Source organism: Aotus nancymaae, unplaced genomic scaffold (genome assembly GCF_030222135.1).
Source record: "Aotus nancymaae isolate 86718 unplaced genomic scaffold, 86718_ANA_hifiasm-v0.15.2.pri h1tg000008l, whole genome shotgun sequence".
NCBI lineage: Eukaryota > Metazoa > Chordata > Mammalia > Primates > Aotidae > Aotus > Aotus nancymaae.
Genome location: NW_026988419.1, coordinates 32,069,080 through 32,086,233, shown reverse-complemented (window position 1 = coordinate 32,086,233; position 17,154 = coordinate 32,069,080). Strand labels below are relative to the sequence as shown.

The 17,154-nt window shown below is 39.8% G+C and overlaps 1 protein-coding gene across 3 annotated transcripts in view; it reads left to right on the top strand.

Moving 5' to 3' along the window:
* Positions 1-4,419, top strand: part of STRADB (STE20 related adaptor beta) — a 30,587-nt gene extending 26,168 nt beyond the window's left edge. For 2 of the 3 annotated variants that reach the window (XM_012445963.3, XM_064373167.1), the window contains 5 exons: positions 1,188-1,359; positions 1,653-1,757; positions 1,923-2,167; positions 3,067-3,109; positions 3,592-4,419. In XM_012445963.3, the coding sequence (XP_012301386.2) occupies positions 1,188-1,359; positions 1,653-1,757; positions 1,923-2,167; positions 3,067-3,109; positions 3,592-3,735 (709 nt within the window). In that variant the 3' untranslated portion in view covers positions 3,736-4,419. Of the gene's footprint in view, positions 1-1,187; positions 1,360-1,652; positions 1,758-1,922; positions 2,168-3,066; positions 3,110-3,567 lie in introns of all 3 variants that reach the window. The other variant, XM_012445964.3, reaches the window with a different exon arrangement.
* The last annotated feature ends 12,735 nt before the right edge of the window (positions 4,420-17,154 follow it).

Genomic DNA, 17,154 nt, shown 5'->3' with positions numbered 1-17,154 from the left:
TTAAAGCTTTTTGTCTACTATTATTTTTTAGCAAAATTCTAGTTAACCAAGGATTTCCAGCACAACTATTTTCTGGTTAACTGAGGTTTTATTATATGTCATCAGATGCTTGGCCATCTTTTTCTGTTACGTTTCCAAATTGTGTTTGGGATGGAAAAACAAGGCTCTTATAATTTATCTGACAGTTAAAGGAAATTTATAGGATAGATGTGTGTGTGTGTATATATATATATATATATACACATACACATTTTGAGACGGAGTCTTGCTCTGTCACCAGGCTGGAGTGCAGTGGCGTGATCTCCACTCACCACAGCCTCTGCCCCCCAGGTTCAAGCGATTCTCCTGCCTCAGCCTCCCGAATAGCTGGGACTACAGTTGGGCACCACCATGCCTGGCTAATTTTTGTATTTGTAATAGAGATGGGGTTTCACCATGTTGGCCAGGATGGTCTCGATGTCTTGACCTTGATAAATGATGCATGAGAGACTTTTATTGGGTAATATTACATTTAACTTTATAAACTTATACTTCAAATATTGTTTGATTTTTTTAGATGATTTCTTAGGTGTTTTACAACAGCATTCAAAAATAGTGAAATTGGCCAGGCATGGTAGCTCATGCCTGTAATCCCAGCGCTTTGGGAGGCCGAGGTGGGTGTATCACTTGAGGTCAGGAGTTCGAGACTAGCCTGGCCAAGATTGTGAAATCCTGTCTCTACTAAAAATACAAAAAAAAAAAAAATTAGCCAGTCATGGTGGCATGCACCTGTAGTCCCAGCTACTCAGGAGGCTGAGGCAGGAGAATCACTTGAACCCAGGAGGTGGAGGTTGCAGTGAACTGAGAGTGCGCCACTGCACTCCAGACTGGGCCACAGAGTGAGACTTCATCTAAAATAAAAAGTGAAATTAATTATTTGATTCCATTCCCTGTTTGAAAAATATTATCAGTTCTTAATATGTAGCTTTCAATTATATCTTTACTTGTGTTGGTGCTGTAGTAAGTAGCTGAACGAATTCCTATTCCCTGAATATTTCCTGTATAAACAGCAGTTTTGCAGTTTATAATGCTGTTTTATAAAGGGTATTTAATTTCCAAGAGAATGCATGGATTTGTTCCTGGCAGATTTTTATGCTTTCTTCATTGACCAGTTTCCTAGTACTTAGGATTGTTTCTTTTTGTTCTAGGAGTATTAAAGCCAGCCATATCCTCATTTCTGGTGATGGCCTAGTGACACTCTCTGGCCTGTCCCATCTGCATAGTTTGGTTAAGCATGGACAGAGGCATAGGGCTGTGTATGATTTCCCACAGTTCAGCACATCAGTGCAGCCGTGGCTGAGCCCAGAACTACTGAGACAGGTCAGGTGTGGCTGTTGAATTGGGTTGTCTGTGTCTCGAGTGTCTTCTGAGTTTGACTAAAGGACAGTTGTCTCTTTATATTTGGATTGGTAAATGGCCTTCTGCAAGACTTTTTCTCTTTCTTGTTAAAATTATGTTAGGAATCTATATACCATATGTTAAATGTATCCTGATTTGTAGCTTTTGGGGTTTTTTTTCCCATTATTGTTCACCATCCTATCAGAAAAGCACATGTGTATAACTTTGGTTAACTTACTTGCACTAAAAGATTTCAAATTAATTGTGTCCTACAGGATTTACATGGGTATAATGTGAAGTCAGATATTTACAGTGTTGGGATTACAGCATGTGAATTAGCCAGTGGGCAGGTGCCTTTCCAGGACATGCATAGAACTCAGGTAAGTGCTGCTAAAATCCCTGAGCTACTTGCCTTTCGTAAGATTGCTTACATTCTAGATCATTTCTGTTAAACATGTTTGCTATAGACTCTTAGGGGCTTTATTGTTGTTACCGTTGTAATATTTTGCCTGAAAAGTGTTGAAGGAACATTCTATTTATTTTAGATGCTGTTACAGAAACTGAAAGGTCCTCCTTATAGCCCATTGGATATCAGTATTTTCCCTCAATCAGAATCCAGAATGAAAAGTTCCCGGTCAGGTATAGACTCTGGGATTGGAGAAAGTGTGCTTGTCTCCAGTGGAACTCACACAGTAAATAGTGACCGATTACACACACCATCCTCAAAAACCTTCTCTCCTGCCTTCTTTAGCTTGGTACAGCTCTGTTTGCAACAAGATCCCGAGAAAAGGTAATATTGATCTCTTCTAAATAGCACAAAATGTACATGTTTTACATTTTACAGAAGCTTTGTAACATTTCCTTTCTGGGAAAATATAAATCTTTTATCAATGTTTTGATCAAATATTGTCTAATCTAGAAAATATCCATGCTAAGAACAACTAGTGGGAACAAGCATATGAGAAGAATACTGGCTTAAAAATCAGAAGAGGCTGGGTGCAGTGGCTTATGCCTGTAATCCCAGCACTTTGTGAGGCCGAGGCGGGTGGATCACCTGAGGTCAGGAGTTCTCCAGACCAGCCTGGTCAACATGGCAAAACCCTGTCTCTACTAAAAGTACAAAATTTAGCCAGGCATGATGGCACGTGCCTGTAGTCCCAGCTACTTAGGAGTCTGAGGCAGGAGAATCGCTTGAACCTTGGAAGCAGAGGTTGCAGTGAGCCAAGATCACGCCACTGCACTCCAGCCTGGGTGACAGAGCGAGACTCCATCTCAAAAAAGAAAAAAAAGAAATCTGAAGAGTTGGGCTCCAATCTCAGCTGTACTGTTTTCTAGCTGATTTTTTTTACAAGAAAAATCAGAGTTAAAATCAATTACTCTTTCTAGACATTAATTACCACATTTTCGTAGACTCTAAACAGTATAAAATTGTAAATTGCTGCTACCCTACTAAGTTACTGTCAATAAATACTGTGTCCAGTAAATGTTGAGTATGGATTAATTGAAGGGTACCTCTAGACTTATTTCTTTTAGTCAAGGTTGTAGCTAAGAATTGGGCTTCTGACATATATTCTTTAAAAATTTTTTTGTGTTGGGTTTTATAGCTCTAAACCTAATTTCTAACATATTTATATACCTAAAAATCTACATTCTAATATAAAGTTCTTTTTTATAACTTAAAAATTTTAGGCCATCAGCAAGCAGTTTATTGTCCCATGTTTTCTTCAAACAGGTGAGCTGATCTATCATCTGTTGTCTTGATGTTTTTAATTACTATTAAAAAGTCACCTTATTTTGCTGGCTTGATGAGATATTTTGGTTACCAAGGTTCTTACTAATAACTTCGTTACAAAATAAAGTTAAAAACAGGAAAACTTTTGGTAATTCAATTATACTTTCTAAAATACTTTCATTCTACAAAACAAAATGGACTATCATCACATGTTACTGATGCTCAGTGTATATTTTGACTAATTTAGAGACATTTTCTATTGGCTAGAAATGATGAAAGGGCAAAGTAATTCTGGTAAGAAATCAGTTTATTTGGCTCTTCTTCTTGTTTTCAGATGACCAGAATCAAAGGGGTTTTAGGGAAAATACCTGAAAACAATTTTAAACACATTTAAGATAAATTCTTTAAAAGTTATTTATTGCTAACAAAATTAATGTATTGAATTTATATATCAACAGCCTTATTTTGAGTTTCTTTAACAGATGAAAGAAGAAAGCCAGGATTCAATACTTTCACTGTTGCCTCCTGCTTATAACAAGCCATCAATATCGTTGCCTCCAGTGTTACCCTGGACTGAGCCAGAATGTGATTTTCCTGATGAAAAAGACTCATACTGGGAATTCTAGGGCTGCCAAATCATTTTATGTCCTATAGACTTGATATTTTCTCCTTGCTGCTTTTTCTTCTGTATTGCTAGGCACAAATACCAGAATTATACTTGAAAATACAGTTGGTGCACTGGAGAATCTATTATTTAAAACCACTCTGTTCAAAGGGGCATCAGTTTGTAGTCCCTCTGGTTTGCACAGAGTGCTATGACAACTCTGAGGAAACATCAGAATTACTAATCTAGCCAGTATCATTTATTCTGGAATTTTTTTCTAAGCTGTGACTAACTCTCTTGATCTCTCAATATAATTTTTGAGCCAGTTAATTTTTTCACTATGTTGCTGTCGTCTTGGGAATGGGCCCTGAGAGGATAGTGCTTCCAGGTACATCTTCTCCCAGATTCTCTGGCCTTTTTAATGAGCTATTGTTAAACCAACAGGCTAGTTTATCTTGCATCAGACCCTTTTAAGGTAGAGGGAAAATGTTTTTACTTTCCCTTTTTCTTCTGTTAATACTTACAGTAACATCTAACTGAGCCTCACTCACATTAAATGATTCACTTGAAATATATACAGAAGTTGTAATTTGCTTTTTTTTTTTTAAAAAAAAAGGGGGCTAAAGTAACACTTTTCTACATATATAAATTATAGATGCTAAACTCATGTACCCCGTGGGAGCTCAATAAAGATTGATTGAATTCAGTTTATGCTTTTATTTATTTTCCTTGCATGGTTTGACAGAGCTAAAATACAGATTCTGATTTGCGTTGCCAAGAAAAGCCCTTTCTCAAGCAGATTTATTTACATAAATTTATTTACATAAATCTACTTGAGAAAAATAAAGCAGATTTATTTATACAACTATTTGATTAAATTGAGGCAGAAGGCATTCTGGCCTTTCGTATGGTTATTGCTTCTGTAGGATACAATATATGAGGGCATAGAGGTCTTTTTTCTGTTATACTTTAAGTTCTAGGGTACATATGCAGAATGTGCAGGTTTGTTACATAGGTATACACGTACCATGGTAGTTTGCTGCATCTATCACTCCATCATCTACATTACGTATTTCTCCTAATGCTATCCCTCCCCTATCCCACTACTCGCTGCTATCCCTTCCTAATCTTCCAACCCCCAACAGGCCCCAGTGTGTGATGTTCCCCTCCCTGTGTCCATGTGTTCTCATTGTTCGACACCTACTTGTGAGTGAGAACTTAAGTTCTAACTTTAAGAAATTTATACTTTAAGTTCTGTAGTGTTTCCTTTTTTGTTCTTGTGTCAGTTTGCTGAGAATGATGGTTTCCAGCTTTGTCCATGTCCCTGCAAAGGATATGAACTCATCATTTTTTATGGCTTCATAGTATTCCATGGTATATATGTGCCACATTTTCTTTATCCAGTCTATCATTGATGGGCATTTGGGTTGGTTCCAAGTCTTTGCTATTGTTAACAGTGCTGCAATGAACATATGTGTGCATGTGTCTTTATAATAGAAGATTTATAATCCTTTGGGTATATACCCAGTAATGGGATTGCTGGGTCAAATGGTATTTCTAGTTCTAGATCCTTGAGGAATCGCCACACTGTCTTCCACAATGGTTGAACTAATTTACACTCCCATCAACAGTGTAAAAGCACTCCTACTTCTCCGCATCCTCTCCAACATGTGTTGTCTCCTGATTTTTTAATGATTACCATTCTAAGTGGTGTGAGATGGTATCTCAATGTGGTTTTCATTTGCCTTTCTCTAATGACCAGTAATGAACTTTTTTTTGTATGTTTGTTGGCTGCATAAATGTCTTGAGAAGTGTCTGTTCATGTCCTTTGCCCACTTTTTGATGGGGTTGTTTTTTTTCTTATAAATGTGTTTAAGCTCTTTGTAGATTCTGGTTATTAGCCCTTTGTCAGATGGGTAGCTTACAGATTTTTTTTCCCATTCTGTTGGTTGCCAGTTCACTCTAATGATAGTTTCTTTTGCTGCGCAGAAGCTCTTGAGTTTAATTAGATCCCATTTTTCTATTTTGGCTTTTATTGCCATTGCTTTTGGTGTTTTAGTCATGAAGTCCTTGCCCATGCCTATGTCCTGAATGGTATTGCTTAGGTTTTCTTCTAGGGTTTTTATGGTGTTAGGTCTTATGTTTAAATCTTTAATCCATCTGGAGTTAATTTTATATAAGGTGTAAGGAAGGGATCCCATTTCAGCTTTCTGCATATGGCTAGCCAGTTTTCCCATCACCATTTATTAAATAGGGAATCTTTTCCCCATTGCTTGATTTTGTCAGCTTTGTCAAAGATCAGATGGTTGTAGATATGTGGTGTTACTTCTGAGGCCTCTGCTGTCTCTGTTCCATTGGTCTATATCTCTGTTTTGATATCAGCACAATGCTGTTTTGATTACCATAGCTTTGTAGTATAGTTTGAAGTCAGGTAGCATGATGTCTCCAGCTTTGTTCTTTTTGCTTAGGATAGTCTTGGCTATGCATGCTCTTTTTTGGTTCCATATGAAGTTTAAGGTAGTTTTTTTCCAATTTTGTGAAGAAAGTCAATGGTAGCTTGATGGGGATAGCATTGAATCTATAAATTACTTTGGGCTGTATGGCCATTTGCAAGATATTGATTCTTCCTAACCATGAGCATGGAATGTTTTTTCATCTGTTTATGTCCTCTCTTATTTCCTTGAACAGTGGTTTGTAGTTCTCCTTGAAGAGGTGCTTTGCATCATTTGTTAGTTGTATTCCTAGGTATTTTATTCTCTTTGTAGCAATTGTGAATGGCAGTTCATTCTTGATTTGGTTCTCTTTAAGTCTTATTGGTGTATAAGAATGCTTGTGATTTTTGCACATTGATTGGGTATCCTGAGACTTTGCTGAAGTTGCTTATCAGCTTAAGGAGATTTTGGGCTGAGACGATGGGTTCTTCTAAATATATAATCATGTTGTCTGCAAATAGAGACAATTTGACTTCCTCTTTTCCTAACTGAATACGCTTTGTTTCTTTTTCTTGCCTGCTGGCCCTAGCCAGAACTTCCAATACTATGTTGAATAGGAGTAGTAAGAGAGGGCATCCTTGTCTTGTGCCAGTTTTCAAAGAGAATGCTACCAGTTTTTGCCCTTCAGTATGATATTGGTTGTGGGTTTGTCATAAATCTCTCTCATTATTTTGAGATATGATCCATCGATACCTAGTTTATTGAGGGTTTTTAGCATAAAGGGTTGATGAATTTTATCGAAGGCCTTCTCTGCATCTATTCAGATATTCACGTGGTTTTTGTCTTTGCTTCTGTTCATGTGATGGATTACATTTTTAGATTTGCATATGTTGAACTGGCCTTGCATCCCAGGGATGAAGCGAACTTGATTGTGATGGATAAGCTTTTTGATCTGCTGTTGGATTCGGTTTACCAGTATTTTATTGAGGATTTTCATGTTCAATGTTCATCATGGACATTGGCCTGAAATTTTTTTAGTTGTGTCTCTGCCAGGTTTTAGTATCAGGATGATGTTGGTCTCATAAAATAAGTTAAGGAGGATTCCTTCTTTTTTTATTGTTTGGAATAGTTTCAGAAGGAATGGTACCAGCTCTTCTTTGTACCTCTGATAGAATTCGGCTGCGAACCTGTCTGGTTCTGGACTTTTTTTTAGTTAGCAGGCTATTAATTGCTGCCTCAATTTCAGACCTTGTTATTGGTCTATTCAGGGATTCAACTTCTTCCTGGTTTAGTTTTGGGAGGGTGTCCAGGAATTTATCAATTTCTTCTAGATTTACTGGTTTATTTGCATAGAGGTGTTTGTAGTATTCTCTGATGTTAATTTGTATTTCTGTGGGATCGGTGGTGTTATCACCTTTATCATTTTTTATTGCATCTATTTGATCCTTCTCTCTTTTCTTATTTATTAGTCTGGCTAGTGCTCTATTTTATTGATCTTTTCAAAAAACCAGCTCCTGGATTTATTGCTTTTTTTGAAGGGTTTTTTGGTGTCTCTATCTCCTTCAGTTCTGCTCTGATCTCAGTTATTTCTTGTCTTCTGCTAGCTTGAATTATTTTGATCTTGCTCCTCTAGTTCTTTTAATCCCGACATTAGGGTGATGATTTTAGATCTTTCCTCGTTTCTCTTGTGGGCATTTAGTGCTATAACTAGAAACTGTTTTAAATGTGTCCCAGATATTCTGGTACATTGTGTCTTCGTTCTCATTGGTTTCAAGAACATCTTTATGTCTGCCTTCATTTCATTATTTATCCAGTAGTCATTCAGGAGTAGATTGTTTAGTTTCCATGTAGTTGTGCAGTTTTGAGTGAGTTTCTTAATCCTGAGTTCTAATTTGATTGCACTGTGGTCTGAGAGACTGTTTATTATGATTTCTGTTCTTTTGCATTTGCTGAGGAGTGTTTTACTTCCAATTATGTGGTCAATTTTAGAATAAGTGTGATGTGGTTCTGAGAAGAATGTATATTCTGTGAATTTAGGGTGGAGAGTTTTGTAGATGTCTATTATCTCTGCTTGGTCCAAATCTGAGTTCAAGTGTTGGATATCCTTGGTAATTTTCTGTCTCATTGATATAATACTGACAGTGGAGTGTTAAAGTCTCCCACTATTATTGTATAGGAGTCTAACTCTCTTTATAGGTCATTAAGAACTTGCTCTATGAATCTGGGTGCTCCTGTATGTGGTGCATATATATTTAGGATAGTTAGCTCTTCTTGTTGCATTGATCCCTTTACCATTGTGTAATGCCCTTCATTGTCTCTTTTAATCTTTGTTGGTTTAAAAATCTGTTTTATCAGAGACTAGGATTGCAACCCCTGCTTTTTTGGCTCTTCATTTGCTTGGTAAATCTTCTTCCATCCCTTTATTTTGAGCCTATGTGTGTCCTTGCACGTGAGATGGGTCTTCTGAATATAGCACACCGATGGGTCTTGACTCTTTATCCAATTTTCCAGTCTGTGTCTTTTGATTGGGGCATTTAGCCCATTTACTTTTAAGGTTAATATGGTTATGTGTGAATTTGATCCTCCCATTTTGATGCTAGCTGGTTGTTTTGCCCATTAGTTGATGCAGTTTCTTCATAGTGTTGATGGTGTTTACAATTTAGTATGTTTTTGCAGTGACTGGTACTGGTTGTTCCTTTCCATGTTTAGTGCTTCCTTCAGGAGCTCTTGTAAGTCAGGCCTGGTGGTGACAAAATCTCTCAGAATTTGCTCATCTGTAAAGGATTTTATTTCTCCTTCATTTATGAAGCTTAGTTTGGCTGGATATGAAATTCTGGGTTGAAAATTCTTTGCTTTAAGGATGTTGAATATTGGCCTCCACTGTCTTCTGGCTTGTAGGGTTTCTGCTGAGAGATCTGCTGTGAGTCTGATGGGCTTCCCTTTGTACGTAACCCGACCTTTCTCTCTGGCTGCCCTTAGCATTTTTTCCTTCTTCCACCTTGGTGAATCTGACTACTATGTGTCTTGGAGTTGGTCTTCTCGAAAATATCTTTGTGGTGTTCTCTGTATTTCCTGAATTTGAATGTTGGCTTGCCTTGCTAGGTTGGGGAAGTTCTCCTGGATAATATCCTGAAGAGAGTTTTCCAACTTGGTTTCATTCTCCCCATCACTTTCAAGTACACAGATCAAACGTAGATTTGGTCTTTTCACATAATCACATATTTCTTGGAGGCTTTGTTTATTTCTTTTCCCTCTTTTTTCTCTCATTCTTCCTTCTCACTTTATTTCATTGAGTTGATCTTCAATCTCTGATATCCTTTCTTCCACTTGATCAATTGGGCTGTTAAAACTTGTGTATGCTTCATGAAGTTCTCCCGCTGTGTTTTTCAGCTCCATCAAGTCATTTATTTTCTTCTCTACACTGGTTATTCTGGTTAGCATTTCATCTAACCTTTTTTCAAGGTTCTTAGCTTCCTTGCATTGGGTTAAAACATGCTCCTTTAGTTCGGAGAAGTTTAATACCCATCTTCTGAAGCCTGCTTCTGTCAATTCGTGAACCTTGTTTTCCAGCCAGTTTAGTTCCCTTGCTGGTGAGGAGTTGTGATCCCTTAGAGGAGAAGAGATGTTCTGGTTTTTGGAGGTTTCATCCTTTTTGCGCTGGTTTCTTACCATCTTTGTGGATTTATCTACCTTTGGTCTTTGAAGTTGGTGACCTTTGCATGGAGTCTCTGAGTGGACATTCTTTCTGTTGATGTTGAAACTATTTGTTTCTGTTTGTTAGTTTTCCTTCTGATAGTCAGGCCTCTTTGCTGCAGGTCTGCTGGAGTTTGCTGGAGGTGCACTCCAGACTCTGCCAGCCTGCAAATCACCAGGGCAGTGGCGGGGAGGGGCTGGGGGCTGCAGAACAGCAAAGATTGCTGCCTGTTCCTTCCTCTGGTAGCTCGTCCCAGAAGGGTACCCAGCCAGAGCTCTCCTGTATGAGGTGTCTGTCAGCCCCTGCTGGGTGATGTGTCCCAGTCAGAATAGACAGGGGTCAGGGTGCCACTTGAGGAGGCAGTCTGTCCTTTATCAGAGCTCAAGCGCTGTGCTGGAAGATCCTTTGCTCCCTTCAGAGCTGCCATGCAGGGACATTTAAGTCTGCTGAAGCTGAACCCACAACTACCCCTTTTCCCAGGCGCTCTGTCCCAGGAAGGTGGCAGCTTTATTTATAAGTCCCTGACAGGCTGCTGCCTTTTTTCAGAGATGCCCTGCCCAGCAAGAAGGGAGTCTAGTGACAGTCTGCCTGCAGAGGTCTTGCTGAGCTGCTGTGGGCTCTGCCCAGTTGCTTTATAAACTTCCCAGAGACTTTGTTTACACAGGTGAGGTTAAAACTGCCTATCTGAGCCTCAGCAATGGCAGATGACCCTCCCCTCACTGAGCTCGAATGTCCCAGGTCGAGCTCAGACTGCTGTGTTGGCTGCAAGAATTTCAAGCCAGTGGATCTTAGCTTGCTGGTCTTCTCCATGACAGTGGGACCTGCTGAGCCAGATCACTTGTCTCCCTGGCTTCAGCCCCCTTTTCAGGGGAATGAGCGGTTCTGTCACGCTGGCGTTCCAGGTGCCACTGGGGTATGAGAAAAAAAAAAAAACTGCTGCAGCTAAAACAGCTGCCCAAGTTTGTGCTGGAAACCCAGGGTGCTGGTGTTGTAGGCACTGGTGGGAATCTCCTGGTCTGCAGGTTGTGAAGACTATGGGAAAAGCACAGTATCTGAGCTGGATCGCCAGAGGAAAAGTCCCTAATGGATTCCTCTGGCTAGGAGAGGGAGTTCTCCAGCCCCTTGCACTTCCCAGGTAAGGCGACGCCCCACCCTGCTTCAGCTCACCCTCCTTGGGCTGCACCTACTGTCTAATCAGTCCCAATGAGATGAACCCGGTATCTCAGTTGGAAATGTGGAGATCACCCACCTTCTGCCTCACTCTCACTGGGAACTGTGCACCAGAGTTGTTCCCATTCGGCCATCTTGGTGGAGGTGTTAATATTTTCTAATTAGAAAAGAGACTCTGCTATGTCTTAAAAAGGATATATAGTTTGAAGGGTGGTAAATTGGGAACTACTTCAGTTGATTTTCTTTATACAATCTTATTTATAGTACATTAAAAGTTATTTTAAAATGATTATCTCAGGACTAAAAAAAATGACAAATAATATACAAATCAATAGGTGATTTTAAGCCCAATTCTCTTCCAGTTTAAGCCCAGTTTGTTGACTGGACCCCCCTCAACAATGAGGGTTTGGGTTACTTCATCTATTAGCCACCAAGATCCACCAAAGTCAAACAATTTAGAATGAACAGTGGAAAAGGGAGAAGATGATGACCACTGAGGCCCTAAGAGCAACTCTAATGGTAAGAGCTATAGTTCATCCTACTAACCTCCCCCTTCTAAATTTCCTTTCAGCAAGAGAGGCCTACACAGACCTTAGAGTTCTTTGAAATCTCTGTGGAGGTTCTCTTGAATGTGTATAGTGTAAAAATTGGACCATGGAGGGCATGAAATAGTGCTTCTCAGATCTCCTACTATTGGGTATATTAGGGTACTCCAGAGAAACAGCCAATAGAATGTATGTGCATATATAATATGTCTATATTTTATATATACATATAAACATATTTGTTACATGAGGCTGAATTTGTCAGCCTCATGAAATTGTGGAGACTGACAAGTCCAAAGATCTGCCAGGTGAGTTAGCAAGCTGGACATCTAGAAGAGCTGATGGTGTAGTTCCAGTCCGAAGGCTGTCAGATTCAAGATCTGGGAAGAGTCAGTGTTTCAGTTTGAATTCAAAGGCAGGAAAAAGCCAATGTCCCAGTTCAAATGCATTCAGGCAGGAGGAATTCTCTTTTGCTTGGGGGAAGTTTAGTCTTTCTGTTCTATTCAGGTCTTCAATTGATTGGATGAAGTCCACTCTCATTAGAGAGTTCATGTACTTAGTTGACAGATTTAAATGTTAGTCTGATCCAGAAACACCCTGTGATGGTTAATATTGTCAACTTGATTGGGTTGAAGGATGTCTAGATGGCTGATAGAGCAGTGGTCCCAACCTTTTTGGCACTAGTTTTGTGGAAGACAATTTTTCCATGGGGTGGGGGATGGTTTCAGGATGAAACTGTTCAATCTGAGATCAGGCATATTAGATTATCATAAGGAGTGGTGCAAACTTGATCACTCGTATGTGCAGTTCACAATAGGGTTGGTGCTCCTGTGAGAATCTAATACAGCCGCTGATCTGACAGGAGGCAGAGCTCAGGCGGTAATGCTCACCCACCCTGCTGCTCACCTGCTGTGACACTAGGTTCTTAAAAGGCCACTGACCCGTATAGGTCCACAGTCTGGGAGTTGGGGACCCCTATAATAAAGTACTGTTTCTGAATGTGTCTGTGAGGGTGTTGCCAGAGGAGATTAACATTTGAGTCAGTAGACTGGAGGAGGATAACCCACCCTCAATGTGGATGGGCACAATGCAGTTGGCTGCTAGCCAGCTAGAAGATGGCAGGCAGAATAAAGAGGGATAACCTTGCTTGATGAGCCTTGTGGATTTCATCTTTCTTCTGTGCTGGATGCTTCCTTCCACTCCTCCTGCCCTTGGACATCAGACTCTAGGTTCTTCGGCCTTTGGACTCTGGGAGTTGCACCAAGCCTCCTGGGCCTTCAGCCATAGACTGAGGGCTACACTGTTGGCTTCACCGCTTTTGAGGCTTTTGGACTTGGACTGAGCGTGTTGGCTTCTTTCTTCCTCAGCTTGCAGATGGCCTACTGTGAGACTTCACCTTGGGATAGTGTGAGCCAATTCTCCCTAGTAAACTTCCTTTCATATATACATATATTCATTAGTTCTGTCCCTCTGGAGAATCCTAATACCCTCACAGACACTCAGAATAATGTTATAATTTTTTTTTTTTTTGAGAGAGAGTCTCACTCTGTCACTCAGGCTGGTGTGCAGTGGCACAATCTCAGCTCATTGTAACCTCCACCTCCCAGGTTCAAGTGATTCTCCTGCCTCAGCCTCCCAAGTAGCTGGGATTACAGGCACTCGCCACCAAGCTTGGCTAATTTTTCTATTTTTAATAAAGATGGAGTTTCACCATGTTGGCCAGGCTGGTCTCGAACTCCTGACCTCGGCCTCCCAAAGTACTGGAATTACAGGCATTCAGAATAATGTTTGACTAAGTATCTGGGCACCTGTGGCCTACAGTTGACACACAAAATCAACCATCACCGTGAGTATCACCATGAGTGATTGTTGCAGAATTTTGGAGATTGGAGAGACCATTGAGGTTGTAGAAGGTGTTTATTTTAGGTGTACACCAGCTCAGATTGGAAACAAAATGACTGAGCCCCTAACAAAGGCAGGGCTTGACTTTTTATACAGGAAGTACACAGTGGTGCTAAGACAGGTTTGCAAATGTAGAACAAAGGCAATTCATCAACCAATGACAGGCACCTAACTCAGGCTTACATATGACTGTTGCTGTGCAACCCAGATATTCGCTATATGTAGAGCTCAAGGGTTCTAGCACGGGCCTTATCTATTGCCTTCTGCTACAGCTCCCAGAAGGCTGGAGCCCTGCCTGCTTGGGCATTTCTTATTACCTTCAATGTGTTACAGAAACTTACCGTTATCAGCTGTAGAGAACAAGAATACAAGAATTTTTAACCTGGAAAACTTGCAAAGCAGGATACAATTCCATGGGAGAGGGAAGGACTCAGGGAAATTTGCTTATGAAGGAAAAAATTTCTGCTTCTCATTTCTGCATTAATTTTATTTTTATATGATGTTTTATCATTTTTTTCCCCTCTTCATAATGACTTCACCCTGTGAGTGCTTTCTTAAATTTTATACCTTAGGCTCCTTCCTTGCTGTATTTCTAATGACTGTTGTAACAAATTGCCACGAACTTAGTGGCTTAAGCAACACAAAGTTATTTTGCAGTTCTGGTTCAGAAGTTTGAAATCAGTTTTACTGAGCTAAAATCAAGGTTTTGGCAGTGCTCCATTCCTTCTGGAGCTCCAGAGGGGAATCTGTTTCCTTGGCCTTTCCAGCTTTTAGAGGCTATTCATGTTCCTTGGCTCATGGCCCTGTTAGTCCATCTTCAAAGTCAACAATTTTGGGCTGAATCCTCATTCTGCCATTTCTCTGGTTCTCTCTTTGATTCCATCTTCTACTTTTTAAAGACCCCTGTGATTACACTGGGCATAGTGAGATAATCCGGGATAGCTTCCCTGTCTACTGTCAGCTGATTAACAACCTTAATTCTGTCTGCAATCTTATTTCCCCTTAGCCATGTAACCTAACAGAGTCACAGGCTCTGGGCCTTAGGATGTAGGCATCCTTGGGGGAACATTATCCTGCCTACCATACCTGCCTCATCCTATCCCTACACCTGGCAGCAGGGATTGCAAGTCAGGCCCATTCCAGGGAGACAAAGTCCTTTTGTGATGAATGGCTTTGGCTGGCAGAGCATTCCCCATCAGCCCGACTGAAACTTACTTAGAATAACACTGTAGTCTAAGACATTCCCTATTCTGCCTTTTTATCTTCCTCCCCCTTTTTCCATATTGGTGAGACCTACATCATGGTTGACAGCTTTCCCAGCCATCTTCTACTGCCTTCCTATTTTTCACTCCCAGACTTTTCCCATCAAAACATCTGCTGCAGGTGGTATTAATTTCCTATCATGGCTGTGACAAATTACCACAAACTCAGTGGCTTAAGACAACACACATTTATTATCTGACAGTTCTGGAGGTCAGAAGTTTAAAATGGATTGGCAGTGCTACACTCCTTCTGGAGTCTCTAGAGAGAACCTGTTGGCCTCCCAGATTCTAGAGGCTTCCTACTTCCCTCTCTCATGGCACAGCACTGCTCCAACTTCTGCTTCTGTGGTCACATCTCCTCTGACTTTTGTGATATTGTGCCCACCCAGATAATTTGGGATAATTTCCCCATGTCAACATTTATGATTTAGTCACAGTTGCAAAAATCTCACATCACATAAGGTAATATTCACAGGTTCCTGGGATTAGGACATGGACACATTAGTGGGGGTCATGACTGACTACCACATGTCTAATCTCATCTTGGTGTCTGCTTTTTAAAGGACCCAAACTAGCAGTCACTTTAGCTAAAATGCTCTCCTGTCAGCTTCTGTAGTACCTTCCTCAAAAAGCACTTACACAACTCTAATGAATTCTATGTTTATGTTCCTGGTGGACTGTGGACTTCTTGAGAATATTGTCTTATTCACTGGCATATTACTGTTTAGTAAAACTGTCTGGCATATTGTAGATGTTTAATTTTTATTGAATTCTTCCTTGAAAAAAGTATTTGAATTAAAAAAAAAAGACTAAAAAAAAATTTAAGAGATTTCCAAGGTAAGAAGTTTTTAATTCTTTGCTTGTCACAATATTGCTATTAAAAATTTAACGAGGCAAAGAGATTAGAGATTTCTATCTAGTAAATATTTCGTCCTTTACTGCAAGCCAGATGAATGGTTTCCTTCATAAGTACTGTTGGCCAATTGCCTATTAACTCTCAAGTTCATTTCTCCACTCTCTCCCTTTTCTGCTTCACTGAGATCTATGTTTCCCATATACCCTCAATCTCTGTTTCCGAGGGAGGCGATAGTGGAAGATCAGAGAGCAGGAAGAGAGAGGCGAAATATGGTATTTCTCACCATTTGCCCCACTCCCTGTCTGCTTCTAGTGTCCCTGGCAGTGGCGGTGGCATCTTTGTCTCTAGCTTCAAGAACTCTGGTAGCACCAGTTCCTCCTGCAGTCCCTTCCATCTGAATGGCGGTAGCACTTCCCACTCTTGCTAATTTCTGGGTTGCTTCAACATCTCTTGCCTCTTAGCCTTGATTCCATCACCTACAAAACCAACTCCCTGTATTTCTTCTACTTGAAAGAGCTGGAGTTATTTGTGTTTTCCCAGTTACATGCTGACTAAGTATGGGCAACTTTGAGGATTACTGGAAATTCTTAGTCCCTATAAAAAATTATCCTGATTATAACATTGAATGAATGATCAGGAATTATGTTTTCCATCAGTCAATTCTATTTAAACCCCATAGTCTTTATAACTTGTGATAGAAAAATAGAAACAAAAATTCTGTAAATCGAAGTTTTTGCTTTTCAAGAGTGTATCAAAGTTCAACAAAATCCAAATACTGTACTTATAAAGAAATGGAACCGATTCTCAGAAGTCTCTGATTTAAATTCTATGTTGACTCAGCTAGATTATATTTTACTCAGTTTCTACAATTCTATGCACTTTCCTCAGTATGGTGTTACTCAAAAGGCCCTTTCACAGTTGTATGAGTAACTTAGAAAGTCACTGCTGTGTTATATTGAGTTACGTTCCGTCAACACCTAGTTTATTGAGAGCTTTTAGCATAAAGGGCTGTTGAATTTTGTTGAAGGCCTTCTCTGCATCTATTGAGATAATCATGTGGTTTTTGTCTTTGGTTCTGTTGATGTGATGGATTATAGATTTGCATATATTGAACCAGCCTTGCATCCCAGGGATGAAGACAACTTGATTGCGATGAATAAGCTTTTTGATCTGCTGTTGCATTTGGTTTGCCAGTATTTTATTGATGATTTTCACATCAATGTTTATCATGGATATTGGTCTGAAATTTTCTTTTTTAGTTGTGGTCTCTGCCAGGTTTTAGTATCAGGATGATGGTGGTCTCATAAAATAAGTTAGGGAGGATTCCTTTTTTCTATTGTTTGGGATAGTTTCAGAAGGAATGGTACCAGCTCCTCTTTGTACCTCTGGTAGAATTTGGCTGTGAACCCATGTGGTCCTGGAATTTTTTTAGTTGGCAGGCTATTAGTTGCTGCCTCAATTTCAGACCTTATTATTGGTCAATTCAGGGATTCAACTTCTTGGTTTAGTCTTGGAAGGGTGTAAGTGTCCAGGAATTTATCCATTTCTTCTAGATTTACTAACCCACAGCCAATATCATA